The sequence below is a fragment of the Cygnus atratus genome, chromosome 1 (assembly GCF_013377495.2).
Source record: "Cygnus atratus isolate AKBS03 ecotype Queensland, Australia chromosome 1, CAtr_DNAZoo_HiC_assembly, whole genome shotgun sequence".
Classification (NCBI taxonomy): Eukaryota; Metazoa; Chordata; class Aves; order Anseriformes; family Anatidae; genus Cygnus; species Cygnus atratus.
The window spans coordinates 104,514,618-104,532,845 of record NC_066362.1 but is presented as its reverse complement, the minus strand read 5'-3'; the positions used below and the strand labels follow the sequence as shown (position 1 = coordinate 104,532,845).

The 18,228-nt window shown below is 39.2% G+C and overlaps 1 protein-coding gene across 46 annotated transcripts in view; it reads right to left on the bottom strand.

Annotated features, from left to right (window-relative positions):
* The window catches only part of LOC118247810 (uncharacterized), a 364,491-nt gene that overhangs the window by 165,938 nt on the left and 180,325 nt on the right, over positions 1–18,228 (bottom strand). For 12 of the 46 annotated variants that reach the window (XR_004778562.2, XR_004778563.2, XR_004778557.2 and 9 more), the window contains one exon: positions 11,056–11,224. The exons of 23 other annotated variants lie outside the window; for them this stretch is intronic. Coding sequence is in view for 2 of the 23 variants with exons in the window: in XM_050708079.1 (XP_050564036.1) it covers positions 11,056–11,224 (169 nt within the window). In the remaining 21 variants the exon portion in view is untranslated. Of the gene's footprint in view, positions 1–1,810; positions 1,913–11,055; positions 11,225–18,228 lie in introns of those variants that run through there. 11 more of the 46 variants (XR_004778552.2, XR_007707686.1, XR_007707687.1 and 8 more) reach the window with 3 other exon arrangements.

Here is an 18,228-nt window from a genome sequence, read left to right as displayed (position 1 = left end):
AAGTGTGTTACCAAATAAGGAAGAATTCCCACATTGCATTTGCAGAGGATGGTCACGTCAAGGTGCACAAGCCAACCTAGTATTGCTTGACTTTACCACTTTACCACTTCAATAACGTTGTAAGACCGCTTTCCTTGAAAAGTAAATCAGTTTGGAGTGTTGGGAATGCAAAAAGTTTTCAGAAATTCTGTTATGAGGCATGTTAGCTGCCAACCACAACCAGCTCCAGTGCTGGAACGCACAGATCTTCCTCCTTGAGGTCTGGGAATAACTGAGAGCATACAATCCCCTTTGCAAACCAACACAGCAAAAGGGTTGCCTGGCAGTGTTTCACAAAGTACCTACTTAATTTCCTTGCTGACCACAAGGAAACTGTGTGACTAGAGAAACAGTTTCACTTTTGGACACGAAATGAAGAGTCTCACTCTTCCCACTCTTATAATGGGAAGTGTCATAAGATGTCAATGAAAGACTCTTGAAAAAGACCACTGTAACACAGAAGACAGTTCTAGCACCTCTCTCTGCCTTTCACCTGAGACTGCAGTTTCTGGTGTACTGAAGATCAATCATCATATGAGTACCTGCCTTGCATTTTTGACTAAAAATAAGTCAGTGACCATAACGCAGAGAATTCAAGAATGTACCAGCAACCAGCTGTGAGGAAGGGTATAAACAAACTGCAAACCCTGTCAGATCAGTCCCACTATCAGCAAAACCTAGAATTTATGCTGCTAATAAAATATAGTTTCTTCTTGGCTACATTAGCAACCTCCAATGCAGCAAGATTAGTTTATCTTAATATAAAAGCTGGGATTTGGGTCAAGCAACCTTGAGCTGAAAGGGTCATATCCTCACCATATCCTTAGCCACCTGCCTGTCTCCGGTGTAGGGGACTTCTGTCTCATTTCAGAAAGAATTACCATGGCACTTATCTTCTGTGTTCCGAGTCCAGCTACAGTCCTGCTGCTGGGTTTGCAACACTAGACTCATCCAGCTTTTTAAGTCAACATAGGTTAAAAAAAAAAAAAAAAAAGTTTCTCTGCTCATAGCTAATGGCAGGAAAGTTCTCAGCAGTTTAAAAGCAGGAAAGCTTGAACAAATGCAAAAAATGAAAAGATGACTGATGATTGGATAAACGCAACAGTGGCCACTTTGCTGTATTAAGATTTGCTGCACGTAGTCTTTTATTCTGAGGTTCTACACAGAGAAGAATTGGAATGAATTCTTCACTAGAAAAAAACAAAAAAAAAACAGAAGCTATGCTGCTATGTGATCAGTTGGAATAGTGATCCAAACGTGTCTTGTAAAAGTGAGAAATTTAATAAAATACCTGTCTCCGCATGTTTAACTTAAGCCCTGACTGCCTGAGAAAGGCTATTATTTTCTGCACGTAATGCCAACATTCTTGCTGCTGAATCTATCTTTTCTAGACAGTATTGTAAGAGAAGCTTTGCATTTGAGCTCCAGCCACAACAGTTATATCCCACCACACGTAATCACTCATGGTTACACAGCAGAACCAGGGAAATCAGGGATGGTCCTAACAATTACCTTTGTTTAGCATCGGAGAGCAAACTGTCTTTCACTGTTAGACTTTTGGTCAGCCGTTCCATAACAACATGATACGCATGAAAAACTAGCAAGAGTAAGTGGATTAATAATAGACCGGATACAATTCGCTTATCTTGGCCAGATCTCAGAACTGTGACAGACACCCATCCCTGCTGATGCAGGCACTGCTGCCAGCACTCATGTACCAGCCAAAAGCCCCAAACACATGACTCTGCGCTGAGAGAGAAAAAAAAGGCACCTTTTTTGCATCGGCAGCTCCATTTCCTTCATGTACTATGTCACAGCCTCTTCCAGAACACAGATTGTTGCTCACCCCTTCTTACCCGTTTTCTTTGTATTGCTAAAAGAAAAAAAACTTGTATTCTTTATTTGCTAGTCAGTCATAAACAAAGAGTTATCCCAACTCTTGCTGGAAGAACAGGCATCGTGATGAGTCTGATGGGGGAAGATAAGCTATTTTTTTTACTCATGATAAAGTTTGAGTAGAAAATGAAGCAAGTTTGCCTACCAGTTGGCAGAGTCTGCAGAAACAATAACCAACTTTTTTTTTTCAAACTGAGCACATACAATAAGATATAAAGAGCACAATGTACTGAGACAATAATCATAGAACGTTATAGATACATACAATTTTTAGTCACTTTACAAAGAACAGCCTTGTTATTCTCTCTTTATACTTTAAACATTTAATAGTAATCCTTTTTTAATGCATATTCATTTTAAGTCACTTATAAACAGATTTGCAAAAGTATTGATTTCAATAGGAGTTAAGGGCTAAATATCTTTGTACGGAGCCACAGCCTTCATCCTATTAAATCTCTACATTTATTGTCTGCACACAAATCATTATAAAGCAGGCATTATTCAAGGAAGAACTCAATAGCAGGAGAAAAGCCCAATTAACTAGGAATTCAATGTAATTATGGAAGTTCAGAACTTGCCTGGGGATGTGTTTGCCTGCAAATCATTGGGGAAGGATGAAAAGGAAATAGTTTGTTTCATCCCCCCTTCCAAAATATTATTTTCACTTCAGCTCTACATTATTAATTTTTAAAACCTGAAGTATTAGAATTCCAGCAAAGTCACAGCTTAGGAAAAAAAGAAGCCATTAACTGGGTTTTGGGGAGTTCTTTTTTGAAACACTATCATCAGTACTAGAGTTAGTCATATCAATAGCTAAAAGCAACAGACTGGAGTTCTTGTCTATAGCTCTTGGTTGTTTGTAGATAATTAAACTGGCTTTTCTCACCCTTGTCTTTTAGAAGTTAAAGTCGGGTCAGCAGAAACAATATAGGAATGTACGTTTTAAAGCTTAAGTTTCATCCTTCCACTTTTACACCCATTTATATGGAAAAGAAAAAGAAAAAAGAACTGAGGGCCAAAAGAAATGGACACTGGCTAATTAAAAGTAAGAAATTTTTATAAGTACTGAAAACTGTTTAATTGTCATAGGCTCAGGTATTTCCATAAAAAATAGCACTGTAAATCTTCCAAGTAAGAATATAAAGTCAACAGAGAAAATAAGTCTATGAGTCTATATGTTTGCCTTGGGGGCACTGAAATTGCTGGGGAGATGGGGGAATCACAGCTGAATAGCCTCCTAAAAGCTGCAAGGCATTTCAGGACAGCATATATTTCATTGCACAGTGTTGTATGTCCCTCTTTAAGTACAAAACTGTGGTGAGCTCCAAACAGCTTGTTACACCAGCAAAAATACTTGGCTGGTTAAAATCACAACAATGAATGTGTCCACTGAATTTAAGACCTGCAAACTCCTGCCTACTATCATGCAAATGTTTTTACCCTGTCTCAGCTTAGTTCTGAGACGTTTATTTTCTTAATTTTCATCCCCACCGCCTTCCTAGAAAGCCATCAGATGAGCCAAACAAGGGGTCCCAGGTTGACCTGGACACCCATGGGACACTGATGGCTCTACTTGGCATGCAGTGACGCCAGGCAGAGACTCCGGTTTCTCCACTTCAGACCTCCTTGGAAGAATAGCTGTCCATATAGACCCCGCAAAGACTGAGGGACCAAATCCTTGGTTTGCTGTGCTCCTTTGGCCAGCTGCTCTAATTTATGTCCCTAAGAAAGCAGAGGATGCTTAGTCCTTTCAGTGCCCAAAGCAGCACTGGAGCTGAACACCACCAATCATGTGAAGAGATTGCAGCTTGGTGGCTGTGTGGATAGCCCTCTTTGTGGCAGCACCTGGGTGCCTAGGAGAGACCACCTGAGTCTGATCTAAATGGATTCACTTCACTCAGTAGGCAAAGCTCTGTTACACTATGTAAACTGTTTATCATAGGACCTAATACAGCAAGCGTGCAAAAGCTTGAACTGTTTCAGCAGGATGCACTCCTGCGTTTACAACTGAACAGACAACATGTTTGTTCAAGACAGGTTCTACTCCTATTATGCAGCTAAAACAAGATTAAAGTTATAGTACATGGCACAGAAATCTCCAGCATAAAGCAGTCTTAAAAAAAAAAAGTGTTAATTCAAATGAAATTATTTGCATTTTCCAAAAAGAAAATTATATGTTTCAAGAGCAAAAGACTGCTTCTATTAAAGTAATAACTGCATGCATAAATAGCCAACACAATCCTCTTGGTTTTATTGAGTATGTTGGAGTTCTTTGAACTTTAGTGTTTAAAAAATATCCTTTTTTTGGTAATGAATATCACCTACTGAACAGGGTTAATCTGTAAAGATTGAGAAGTCATATTTGATGCCAAAAAAGTTAAGAAATTATCTACCAGTACCTCATATACCACTAAAACTGAACTGGAGATCTTTACAGGGAAAAAGCTGCTCTTAGTATTTTCTTCATTTAGATTAAGCATGTAAGTACAACTAGAAACAAACTCTCCTATGGGTTTGTGTGGACAAACATGAGCTATTCAGAAGCTTTATTAAACAAATTGAGCTTCTTCAAGGTTCTTGTAAATGCTTACTGATTTGGGGGAGAGAATTTCATACTTTTCCTTTTCAGTGAGATTATTCTACTTTCTAAGGCTTCAAGTTCACCTCAGTTGTCAAATTAGGGGTGAAATTAGACTCAAGTGCTGTACTACACTTTGAGTTCCCTGTCTATGAGTGGATTTGGATCTGCTAAATTCAGATTCCTACAACATATAAGCATTGCCCAATTTATCAAAGCAAATCTTACAAAACTATTTTCATTTTTTTGGTGGTAGTTTCACTTACTGCTAAAAAAAAAAAAGGACAAGGTCTTTTAAGTGAAAGTATTTTTTCTCCTAAAGTACTAAAACAGGACTAATTTTTATATACTTACTATGGGTTGCATTGCACTGTAAGACCATTACAGTGGAAAAACAGAGAAGAAAAAACACCACTGCATCTGAAGGAGAATCGTAAGACACATCCAAAACTTCCTCAAAGCTTCTAGTAAGCAGTGACAGCTACTTCGTGGGGCACCTAGAGCAGATCTACAGCCCAGTGACCCTCCCGGGCGTGCCCACAGAGATCTTTCATTTCCCTTCAGTAGGCAAGCAGAAGATTTCTGTGTTCTTATTGCTCCCTGCAGCTTTGCTGCCAGGGTCAAAAGTGTCTCCCTGTGGAGATGACGCCCACATCCAAAGGCTCACAATAGGCAAAGAGATCCTATAACCCTCCTCCAGACCCACACTTACAAGAACAACACAGTGCTTTAACTTCTGTTTTGCTGTGGTTGAGAACGTTCGTAAAAAAACTTACCATGACTCTCAGTCCATTAATGAGCTGTGTTATATCCCAGAGCATCCAAGCTCAGTGATATGCTACACCTACAATCCATGCAGCATAAAGCAAAATGTACTCTTGAACACAGAATACTACACAGGAGTAACAGCTCACAGACTGATCTTAGATACCTCTCCATAGGCACAGAGCAATTCCATTAAATCATAGAACAGAAAAAAAAAAAAAAATCCTGCTCAACCCTAGCTCATTACATTACCATTTCTTTTTGATTAAAAAAATAAAATTAAAAAAAATAAAAATAACAGTAAGCATATACTAATTATTTATCTAGTAGAATAACTTGTGTAAGATTTTTGGCATTATTTCAGTTAAGCTTTGTAATTTGTCTTCTAACATTTTTTAATATACCACATGAACAGAAAACGGCATTTCAAAGAACAGCAAAGCCACAAGTTACATAATAATGGGTGGAAAGCGGAATCTGTTTTAGCTCATAACAGGTATAATTAACACAAAAGAAATTAATCACGTTATATTTCAGTGCATCCTTAAAGTATTCCAGATGTTTTATGCTTTCAGTACTTCACTTGTATTTACTTAAATTCTTATTAAATAAGGCTTGTACAGGAACAGTACATAGACCTGACAGCTAAACACCAAATTGTTCTTTTATTTTTTTTCCTAGTGTGACTAAACTGGAGAAAATTATATTCTGTTTACTGCTCACCCCCAAACAAAAACCTCAGCTAACAATGCTCTCCAAATATAGTACTATACAGGAGGTGAGATGAGATGAGATGGGATGAGATGAGATATGTTCTATTTTTTCCTACAAAACTGCAAGGCCTTATCAAAGTAAAGAAAATAAAAACACAAAACACAGCAAAAACTCTACTCCTTAAAATTCTCAAATACAGTTTTCTGTGACTACTTAAACTGCCAAATCCAGTCTGAAACTCTCTGTGCTTATACTTGTTCCCAAATATTATTCTCTACCTTAAGATTTTGGTATCTGTTCCTAGATAAATTCCCTTCCCAGTCCATCCCTCCCGGTACAGCTTCAGTATTCCCACTGCTTTCCCTTCTGTTGACTCGTCACCCCCTAAATCGTTTTTGACATAAGTCACATCTCCCACCCGTAACTATTTTTACATCAGGAACCTGTTGCCTACGAGGCCAAGCACTTACCTACAATGCACTTTTCACTATCACGACTAAGGAAAAGGCTGTGGTTTCAGTGCCCGTGTGAGTGCCTGGCTCACTGTGTGCAGCCAGCCTGAGGTCTCCTCCTGGGGCCTGACACAGACAACTGAAGCTAGTGGAATTTACAGCTTCACCATGACCTCTGCCTTTAACCTTGAAAATGCTATGTTATCTCTATGGCACCCTTCTTTTCTCCAGTAACACAGACAGATTCACTTCAGAGGTTTTTCAGCTGGAGTATTTCAATTATTATTATTCCTCAGACTATTCTAATGCAGTAATCTTCCCACACAAAATGCTTTTCTTAGCTGCAAACTATAAATCTCCTGATTTTTGATCCTTCTGTGATCTCCTCCCTGTCTGCACAACTTCATCCACAACACTAGTCTTTCACTAGTCAAATGCAATAAATTGACATCCCTATACCAGTAGCAGCTACTGTTACTCTCTCCCACTTCTCCAACATATTCTCCATCCTCTGTTCCAGACCCCCAGTTATGTCTGGAGCTATAATCTAGCACAGGAAAATCCTTGTGTTGTTATTGCCACATTGTCATTCTTCCACTTTTTTGTTCCTGTCCCTGTATGTCTGACCTCCACAAGGATGTCTCATTTCTAGAGCTTGCTTGTCTTGCTCTTCCACTGCCTCCTTTCTCAGCAGAGAATTTGATATAGCAGCTTTCTCTCATTCCCCATCATCTTCTCAGACCAAGCTTTTTTGATTATATTCTACTATTCTACTTAGGTCATGTCCAGCCACAGCCCAGCACAAAGAAGTGTCTTCCTCAAAGAAGCCTCTTTTTTTTTTTTTTTTTTTTTTTCCTTCCCTGACAAAATGGATCTCGGAACAGTGCTGATCTTTTGGTCCTTTTAGGTGTGTTGTTAGTTCCACTGTCTTCCAAGCTAAGTGCAGTAAGTAATTGAGAAAGCCCCTGGTGCATGGAGACAGCCTATACACATTCCAGCATAAACGATGCTTCAAGGTACTTAGACTACCTTAATTACTGAATAATCCAAGCACTTAACAAGCATTAGGCATTCATCCTCACAACAGCCCTGTAAGAGGTCCCTATTTTTACCTGATGGGGAACTGAGGCATAGGAAAACTACTTACACTACTTAACCATGGGATATCTCTGCTAACTCAGGAACCAAACCTAAATCTCTGATAACCTAGACTAGGATGTTAACCCACAGACTATTCCTCCAACTTCCTAAATGATAAGTGTTCAGCAAACCTCATGAAGTGTTTTTTTTTCCCACTGTTGCCCTTGGAGTGATCTATGTATGTGTGGATGAGCTATGCTGGCTGGCTTCAAGGCAAAGAAATGGGGTGTGTTTTTTCCCCCACATACACCCTTAGCCTGAAACTGTTAAACCATTTGTATGTTGCTGTGTGAAGCATTTCTAATTTTAGTCTTTGATATAATGGTAATCGATGTCCCTATAGCTATTACCAGATGCAGTTAAAATAGGGGTGGGGTGGGGAGAATGTGTTACTCGTGGCTTCTGCACTGAATTCCAAAGCAACCACAAAATCTATGTTATTTTCAATACTATCCTGTTCCTCTAATTCTGAATATCTTTTGTACTGTGGTTTATTTTTATGTGAAAAAGTATTATTCATCTTCTGTCATCTATCTTTACATTTGCTTATTAAACTATTTCCATTCTACTCATCTCTCTGAACTCAGATTATTGTGTGGAAATGTAGTAGTTGTTGGGCTGTCTACTATGGATCCAAAGAGAATCACAAAGAGCATTTATAAAAACAAAAACAAACAAAAAAAACCATACGTGTGGGTTATGTTAGCAGAATTCTTTATATCAATGCTACCAAATGAATTACAGATCCTGCAGTGGACTTGAGCCAAAATGAACTCATGGTAAACCAACACTTTAGAGTATCTAGAAATGTTTGTTCCTCTTCAGAAGCCTTCCTCTAGCATGTTCCATCAGACCTTCCCATCTTGTCTCTTCAGACTGGTGCCTGATGTAATCATTCCACCCTGCTGCAGCAGTCACTGTGCACAACAGCATGAGCTACACCCCTGTATCTAACTTGTAATTTGAGTCAATTGGTCAGGTAGGTTACACCAAGGCTGTGGTGGAGATTTAATTTTTGCTCATGCACAAAACACTTTTGGAGTTTGTTACCTATTTTGAAGAGACAGACCCACTGTATCATGAAGAAACACTGCCTACACAGAGATATCACCCAGAGGCAGCCCCTGTGACTTTGCCAGTACAAGTACAAATAACTTTGCCAGAGACAAAGTTAATACAAATTATTATCTGTATCAGAAAAGTAGGTCTGCTAAGTGGGGGGCAGGGATGGGGGAGAGAAGAAGAAAAGGTGACAAAGATTGAACACCACATCTAATATAGAAAAAAAATCATAAATAAAATTGATTTCCAGTAGACAAGTAGAACTTAGGGATCTAAAATATTTTTGTGCCTCATTTAAAATAAATAAATAAATAAATACAATTTTCTAGGACTAAAGCCATACAACCTCCAGATCCATGTTTCTGTTTATTATAACAAATAATAAATAATAAATAATAAATAAACAAATAAACAAAACAAATATTCTCTCTAAATAGCAGGAGGTTTATTAAGCAGGCTATCTGCTTCAAACTGGGTACTGTCCACACACCATGAATTGATCAAGTCAACCTGAGCCAAATCTATTGTCTATATTCTTTACACTAAGTTTCTCAAGGGAAGACAAAAAGAACACCTGATGATGTGAAGTCCATTTAAACAACTTAGACTGTACCTATACTACCTGTTCAATCGTGTCCCTATGGCAAAGTACAGATTTGCACATGTGGAAATCTGAAGTTCCGTTATCTTTTTTTCCTTTACGATTTATAAACTACTAAAACAACATCAAGAATGCTAAAAAAGCAGCTGAAATTTAAGTCGCGGTAATGGGAAGAATTGGCCAATTGTGTTCCTAACTCATTTAATGCGTCATGAAACTGTGTATTAATAGCTAAATATCTTGGTAATGATCAAGTAAAAGTAAGTTTTGAGATCAATTAACTTCTGCACATCTTTTAGCAATGAATATTCTATATGAAAAGGTATAGGAGCACTACTGCTACACTACTGAGGACATCCTGTAATGTTACAACAATACAGGCAAGTTAATTCTACCAATATATATTATCACTTGTTTCCATGCACAGATTAGAGCCACTTATGTCCAATTATGTGTAAGAGTATGTCTAAATGAAATTACCCAAACTTGTGGACCTGTCCCAAGCTGGAACATTTAAACTGGGTCAGACTAAATTAAAGACAAAAAAAAAAAAAAAATTAAAAACAAGCCACTATGTGCCATGAAGTCTTATAACATATCTTAAACCACACCATATCTTAAACCACCATATCATAAACCACATCTTAAACCATAGCAAGGCCATGAATTAGCTTATGGCATTTGCAAGTACCAACACACAAACATATAGCTTGTTGTATCTTACAGATGGCAGTATTTTCCACATCAGGGAGAAGATCTTGGCTAGTAAGCACAGAAAACAATAAACACTGGAGTTTTTAGAACTGGATTTTTCAGAAACTGGCCTCCATATTTGTGACATCTGAAGCTAGGCTGGAAATAAAGCCTTTAATTTCCTCCGCAGCCGTTGCCAAGAATGCAAGGAAACCTTGACAGGTGGAGGAGGAGATGAATGATGCAGACTGTGGGGGTTGTGGAAGGTAAGGATTCACAGCATCAGGATGCTGTGGTGTCCTCCCACAGCAGTGGAGAAAAAAAACTTATGGTGGATTGCTTTCTGCAAAGTCAAAAGCCCAGACTACCAACAGAAAAGCTTAAATACAAAAAAAAAAAAAGACCATTACCCAATGTATTTGTGGAGACTGAAGCTCTAGGGTATACTCAATGTTGTCATACCTACAAAGGCATTCTAGCAGTAGAGCTTACTTCTTTTTGAATTAGCATTAGCATTCTCAGACTCAATTATTTACAAAACTGCTTCAATATAGCCAAGGAAAAGAAGAGAAAACTCAGAGCTAGGACCAAAAGACTGATCTAAGAGAAACCTTGTGTTGCCTCCAGCGTGGCCCAAGTGTCACTCTGGACTTCAACAAAGAACCATCTTCTGCACACCCTACCCTACTCCACTGGGGCTGTGGGGCTGTAGGGTCAAGGCCCAGGGCCACTAGGGCAGTGCAGTGCCTCCCTCCTCAACCAGCCCCATCCTGCAGCTCCAGCGAAGCAACCTGGGCTGGGCTGGGGATAGTGACCAGGGTTGGCCACAGCCCGGCCATCCCCAAGCACTGCTGCAGGCCCCAGGCCCAGCCAGGACGGGGCAGGACAGGACAGGGTTGGTGTTAAGGTGGAGCCCAAATCATCGGGGCTGGGCAGGAGCAGGCTGTGGAGCAGCAGGACCAGAGAAAATTCAGTTTCAGAGGAGAGGGTGGGCTCCACTGAGGTTTCACACAGCTCTCTTCAAGACTGGACACTTGTGCCCCAAGCCAAGACAGCTACGCATCAGTGGGAGGCAGGGAATGGATTTTCTCAGGGCCCTGGCATGTATGATTTACCTGTGCAACACATACTACTACTCTTCTGAGCATGCCAGGTCCAAATAAACACGATGTTGGGTTCACTGCCCTGGCCCGCTGGCCAGACTTGCCAAGTCCATGAGGGACGGTGCTGGTTTACTCTCCTCTTCCCGCAGGAGGATGTACAGATGATAAATTCCCACTCCTCCTGGAAAAGAGGAGTCAGAAGGGATGGTGAGTCAGCACTGACTCCCCACAGTGCCCTGCCAGCAGCACGGTTATGCCTCATTCTTCTCACAGGAGAACCAGTGAAATCCCACACAATGCCTAAGAGATTTCCACTTCACAGTCCTGTACTAAAAGCAACATGTACCACATGTAAGTCAGAGGGCAACTGTGCACAGACCATTTTACAGTTTGATATCCAGTTCTCCTAGCAGACACATGAACCAGGCCTCCAGCCTTCTCTTGTCTTCATAGCAGGGCTCCTCAATTTACTGACTGAAAACTGATGGTAGTTTGTAAAGTATTACAACATAATCTGCAAAAATACTGTAGAATTTAAAATCTGAGGAGGACAACACACACACATCCCTGCACATGCAAGGCAATGCACAAACAAACGGGGGAAAACAAACAAATAAACAAAACCCAACAACTTACAAACAACTTACAAAACAACATCCAAAGTATTCCTTCATTTTTATATACTGATGAATGAAAACCGCTGCATTAACATTGAAGAGGAATATCTTTGGTTGTTTGTGTTCCTCCAAAGGTTTAGTAGTTCTTTGATTAAGTAAGATTGGGAATCACTACTATAAAGTACCCATCATTGTAGCAGCTGAGCTCCTCCTGAGTAAATTAAATCTGCACTGTACGACACATACTCAATTGAAAGGATCTATTTGCTCTTCAACCCATTCTTCAAAGCTTTAAAAGAAATTTGTTGAGAGACAGAAAGAATGTTTTATAACAATCATCCTGCTGCCGGTAGTGGAAATAATTTATCAAGAAGTGGCCCTGGAAGATGTGTTGAGAGTTAGTCTTTCATATGAGACACTCATTTACTGAGGATACTAGTTTAGAAAGCCAGGTTGTCATTTTGCAGCATTTTTTTCACATTTTCTTGACCACGTTATGTTTAAATAAAGACAGCCAAATGATGTCCTCAGCTCCCAGATTTTTATTCTTTATTTTACATTTGTATCTTATTCAGTTTCCTGGCCTTTGAAATAATAAGCATTACTGTTTGCATGAGCAACCTAGTCTGCTACCACACATAAGTGAGCTAGTCCCACTTTCTTTGTGACATTTCCCCCAGTGAAGGAAGAAAGCTCAACCTTATACAAAAGTAATAAAACATTTGTTAAAAATAAATAAGTAAATAAAAATTGTATCCTGAATTTTTCCTCCTCTAAAGCTCTTCCCAAGTTCCATTAGACATACCTTCAGCTTCCAATGAGGTAATTCTTCCAAGGAAACCCTGCACAAAGCCTGCAATGAGGCAAATGAATGGAGTAACCATGTCCAGGGGTGCTACACATCACTTGGTACACTATACAGGTAAAAAAGTGAAAAGCAGCTACTAATTTTTTGCAATACAACCTCAAAGTCTACCTTAAAAAGCTTCCCAAAACTCATCAGAGATGGCTAAAATTTCAATATGTTTTCCGATCAGTTGCTCAATACCTTCTTCCTTAATCTGCACTAGATGAAAGCTTTTTAAAAAATGAGCAAGCATGACTCATTTTTATGACCAATGCACCATTCGCAAAATGCTTTCCAACCAGATTGCAGTTCAAATAAGACATGTGTATTGTTGCAAAACAAAATATGCTGGCTGAACAGAATGCATTCATCTATATTAGTTTTTCTTTCTAAATCCAGCACACTGGGAGCTAAATTAATCTGCTGAGTGCTAAATTCATCTACTGAGAGCTACTGTAGATCCAGGGAAATGTTTTGAGTGCTGTAGCAAACAAGTCTCACTCACTCAGGAGCCCTCTGTGGGCTGTTGGTGTTTTAACCATTTTGTCTGCTTTCAAGCAAGCAAGCAAGCAAGCAGCTGATAAATGAGGAAAGCGCTCATTGATTTGCAGTGGCAGCACTACAGCCAATCATCCCTAGAATGAGGCACAACCATGAATCTCTCCAAGTATGCATATTTATATGCAGCTGTCATACCTCTAGGTCTCCAGTGAATACAAAGTGCTTGTGTGGCCACCAAGGCACACAATGCTATACTGCAGCTTGTTCTGACTTAACTACAACAGAGGAAGATGGAATATATAGAAACAGATTTCATTCTCCCTAGCTAAGCTACCTCAGGAACGTATATGTCTAATATAAGTAGACTATACTCCCATAAATTCTTAATCCGGAGGTATTTTCAAAGGACTAAATCATTTAAAGGGAGCAAACATCTCAAAAATATATATTTCCAGTAGGGTAGGCTTAGCCACAACAATATAGTAACATGGACAAGATGTTTTGCCAGTAGCATCAAAAAGCCCCATGGTATGGAGGGAAGGGAAGGGAAAGGAAGGAAGAGCCTTTCCTTGAATTAGCTACAATGTTGGTATGGACAGCACACAGGGCTGCAAGACGTATCATGAGGTTTAGGTTTTAACTGAAGGGCAAGAGTGTGGCTTCTTGACTCTAAAACTGGGAACAAGGATTAGGAAGAGTGACACAGGCTTTTTCTTTTGGCTTAGTACTCTTTTATGTTTTCATAAATGACTTGGATGCAGGTATACTAAATAAGTGTGGATGACACTAAACAGGGAGGAGCGGTTGACTCCATCGAGGGCAAAGAGGCCTTGCAGAGAGATCTTAACTAATAAGAAGGCTGGGCAATCACCAACAATATTAAGTTTGACAAGAGCACGTGCTGGATTCTACCCCTAGGACAGGGCAACCCTAACTATAAGTACAGACTGGGAGACAAGAGGCTGGAGAGCAGTTCCATGGAAAAGGATCTGGAGGTTTTATTCGACAGTAAGTTGAATATGAGTTAGCAGTGTGCCCTGGCAGCCAAAAAGGCCAATTGTATGCTGCTGGGGTGCATCAGGCAGAGCATGGCTAGCCGTCGAAAGGATTGGCCCGCTCCACTCTGCACTGGTGTGGCCTCACCTCAAGCACTATGTGCAGTTTTGGGTGCCACAGGATAGGAAGGACATAAAATTATTAGAGAGGTTCCAAAGGAGGGCTACAAAGATGGTGAAGGGTCTGGAGGACAAGATATATGAGTGGCTGAGGTCCCTTGGTTTGTTCAGCCCAGAGCAGAGCAGACTGAGGGGAGGCCTCATGGCGGCCTGCAGCTTCCTCACGGGGGGAGCGGAGGGGCAGGTGCTGAGCTCTGCTCTCTGGGGACAGCAATAGGATCTGAGGGAACGGCATGGAGCTGGGACAGGGGAGGGTCAGGCTGGGTGTTAGGAAAAGGTTCTGCACCCAGAGGGTGGTCGGGCACTGGGACAGGCTCCCCAGGGCAGTGGTCACAGCACTGAGCCTGCCGGAGTTCAAGAAGCATTTGGACAATGCTCTCAGACATATTGCCTGATTTTGGGATGACTTTTGGTGCAGCCAGGAGCTGGACCTGATGATCCTTGTGGATCCCTTCCAACTCAGGATATTCTATGATTGTATGATTAGCAAAGTTTAGGAGTTGAACACATACCATAAACAAGGGACAGACCTACGGAGCTAAAAGAGGTCCCACTAGAAACACAGATAGAGAAATGTCTCTATGAAAAAGAAAAAAACAGAACTAGAGATATGGCCATTTCAGAAGACTGTTGAAGTCAGTGTACTAAGGATTCAAGGGCTCTGGCTAGTCTATTTAGTAGTCAAGCCATTGAGTGTATACTGAACTAGACTGACATGTTAAGCTGTTTCTTACAGTGCAAGGCCCTGATTTCTCACAAAGCTTCTGCAGACTAGTATCAGAAGAAAGTCAGTGCTGGAACCCAAATTGTGCAACACTGAAAAAAGGAGCTTAAACAGCCTCCAGCCTCTGTGTAACGGTGAATGTATCTGCCTTTGATCACACTCCCCACAGTCGGGCTCACTGCCACATCTCCTTGAGAAAAGCCCATCTCAGGAGCTCCTTCAGGTTACTAAGATACACAGAAAACAGCCTCCCAAGTTAAGTTGGACCTTGATGCTCAGGCAAATTCACACTTACAAAGAAGACTGGACAAAAACAGGTTGAAATCTAAAATCATTACAGTTCCAAACCATGAATAAAATCATATGAATGTATGTATATACATTCTTAAAACTTCTCCAGTGAGTTGCTGGTAATATTTGCATTTGCTATTCCCCTGCAAGCAAGCCATGCTACACCATAAAGTTGGGGGGAGAGTGGAGTGGGAAGATCAGGAGAGAGTATTTTTACAGCTGGTATTTACAATTGAAAAAGATTACGATCACGTTTTATTTATTGTGGCAATCACATATAAGCTTAACTCCTACTATGAAATTATTCTCATATTTTCAGTTTCAAAGAACAATAGAAAAAGACTTCCACTAAATGCCAAAAAGAAATCTCCTACATACTATAGGTATGCTACATAAAACTGCTAATCTGAGAAAGACTGTTACAGAAATCTACATCATTATAAGATCAAACTCCAAATGGTATTGTATCAAAATGATGAAAATCTTGTATGGATCAGGAAATGAAGCAAATGGACCTCTTTTAGTTTCAAGTTTATTACTGAAAATGGGTTTTATGATTTGCTGTGCATAGTTAAAGTGCTATCCAGACAAATTACAGCTGCTCTTTTAACCTGAACATAAGATGGCACAGTTCCAACCAATCTGAAGTATGGTTTCTAGGCAGGATGTCAAATCTCAGCCCCCTGGGTTCCAGAATGATGGATTGAACCTTGAAAGTTGCAGCAGAGCAGCATATGTGATTTCTGTACTGTATTCTGATCACTCATGAATATATTAAAACACGTCCATGCATGCTATTCAAAGTTTCAGTTTATTGTTTGAAACTATCATCCAGAAAAAAATATATATATATACATATACATATATATATTTGCATATATGTATGTGTATATTTTTTCCAAAGGAAAACAACAAAATATTAAAAATACAATGTTAATTTAAAGGTAAAAGAACTGTTTATATTTTTTTTCTTTCTTTACTGAAGAAGACACTAGATAACGATGCAGTCAAAAGGGCACCTAAAATTTTACAAGCCTCACACAACCATTGGCATACACTGCAACAAAATAAAAAATAATTAAAAAGCTGTACTTTTTGCATTATAAACTACTGCAAGTGTATAATATCTATTAATATTTTTGAAAATACTTTTCAGCATGTAAATACAGTGTCCAAATATTAGACATCAGCCACACTTCTACACCTGCTCATACTGATGTTCCAACTGTTGCCATAACATCACTTCCTCATTTATTTTCCTCTCTTCAGCGTGCCTTTTACTTACAAGAGCTGTTTCCTATACAATCAAAATTAAAACAAGGAAAGATATGCCCCAAAATACCTCTTAGAAAGGAAGGGGAAAGTGAAGGATACTAATATATGCCAAGAGTACTGTGCAGTTCTTCCTGATTGTGTGCTTGGGAAGAGGCTCCCTGGGAATGTCTCTTGCTGCTGAGGAGAATACATGCTAAGAAATAAATACATTAGCAATGTCACCATACTGCATGCTAAACCTCACTGAAGTCCTTAGCTGAACAAGATGCACACAAAACCACACCATAACATTTTCACAATCGTGGCCAGAGAAAAGTTCGTAAGAGATTGAGGCAGATTAAAGTGGAACACACATTTAAAAAGAAGTAAAGACAAAAATGAAGATTAGAAAGTTAACATACAAAAATCTTATAAACCATTTGTGCAACTCAGCATTTTAAAACCTCCTAATTTACGTATTTTTCAGCTAGTTAAGGACTGTCTCCAGGACATGTTTTTAAACATGGCACTAATAGCGTGAATTTTCTGCTTTTTCAACCTCTATGGTTTTACCCTTCAGAATCCTGTTTTATAATGACAATAAAAAATGCCTTTGATTTTTAACTTAGTAACAGTTACCAACTTCTACCTTAATAATGGTTTTAAATACTACCCTAAATACATATTATCTGTGTATTTTACTTCACTGAGGTGCAAATAATACAACTTCAGAATCTGGTTAATTTGTGATTCCGTAAGATTATTAGTTTAAAATAACTTATAGTTTTAGAAGCTCTTACACTGACCAAGACCATATTATAGAATCACATAGATGACCAAGGCAGGAAAGCATCTCTGGAGATCATCTAGTCCAATCCCCTGCTCAGAGCAGGGTCAGCCAGAGAAGGTTGCTCGGGGCCATGTGCAGATGGCTTTTGACTCATCTCCAAGGATGGAGACTCCACAGCCTCTCTGGGCAACTTATTCCAGTGTTTAACCCTCTTACAATAAAAAGATTTTGTTTTGGTTTGGTTTTCATTCTGTTTAAATGGAATTGCCTCTTTTCACTGAATACCACTGAGAAGAGTCTGGCTCCATCTTCTGTACTGCATCACATCAAGTATGTATCCACATCAGGCACACAATGTGTTGTATTTAAACATAAGAAATTAAAATGGCTATAGTTCGGTAGTTTACAACATGTTTTCCCATCTTTCTAGTTAATTTTTTAGCACGTAGTTGAGAGCATGACACCAAGAACAACAAAATAATTAGTACAAATATACTGACTTAGGTGTGAAATACAACCCCTTTAGGTATTTGTTTTTTTCTTTAAGCAGTGCTATGGACTACAAAATAGGATTTAAAATTTTACTGCACTGAGAGTAAAAAGCAAAGTTTTCTGTTTCTAATACTCTTTTGGCTGCTACTGCACTTTTCATTAGAAGGGATACAAAGAAACTCTTGAAAAGGAGTTTCAGTTACCAAATTTCACAATTTATTCAAAAGGTATTTTGATAAAAGTGTGGAAAATTAAGAATGTGATCATCAAACATTACTTGGAATTTGCAGACTTCTGCAAACTTGTATTTTTTAAAATTTGATTGACTTTAAATGCAAGCAAATGGTTACCAGACACAGTGCATCACTAAGCACGTCTCCTTTTTATTAATGTCATAAATCTATATATGTTGCTGTGATATGCAGCCCATAAATAAATCTACCAACAGAGTTAGGTAAAACTATTACTTTAGCTGTAACATTTGACATGAGGAG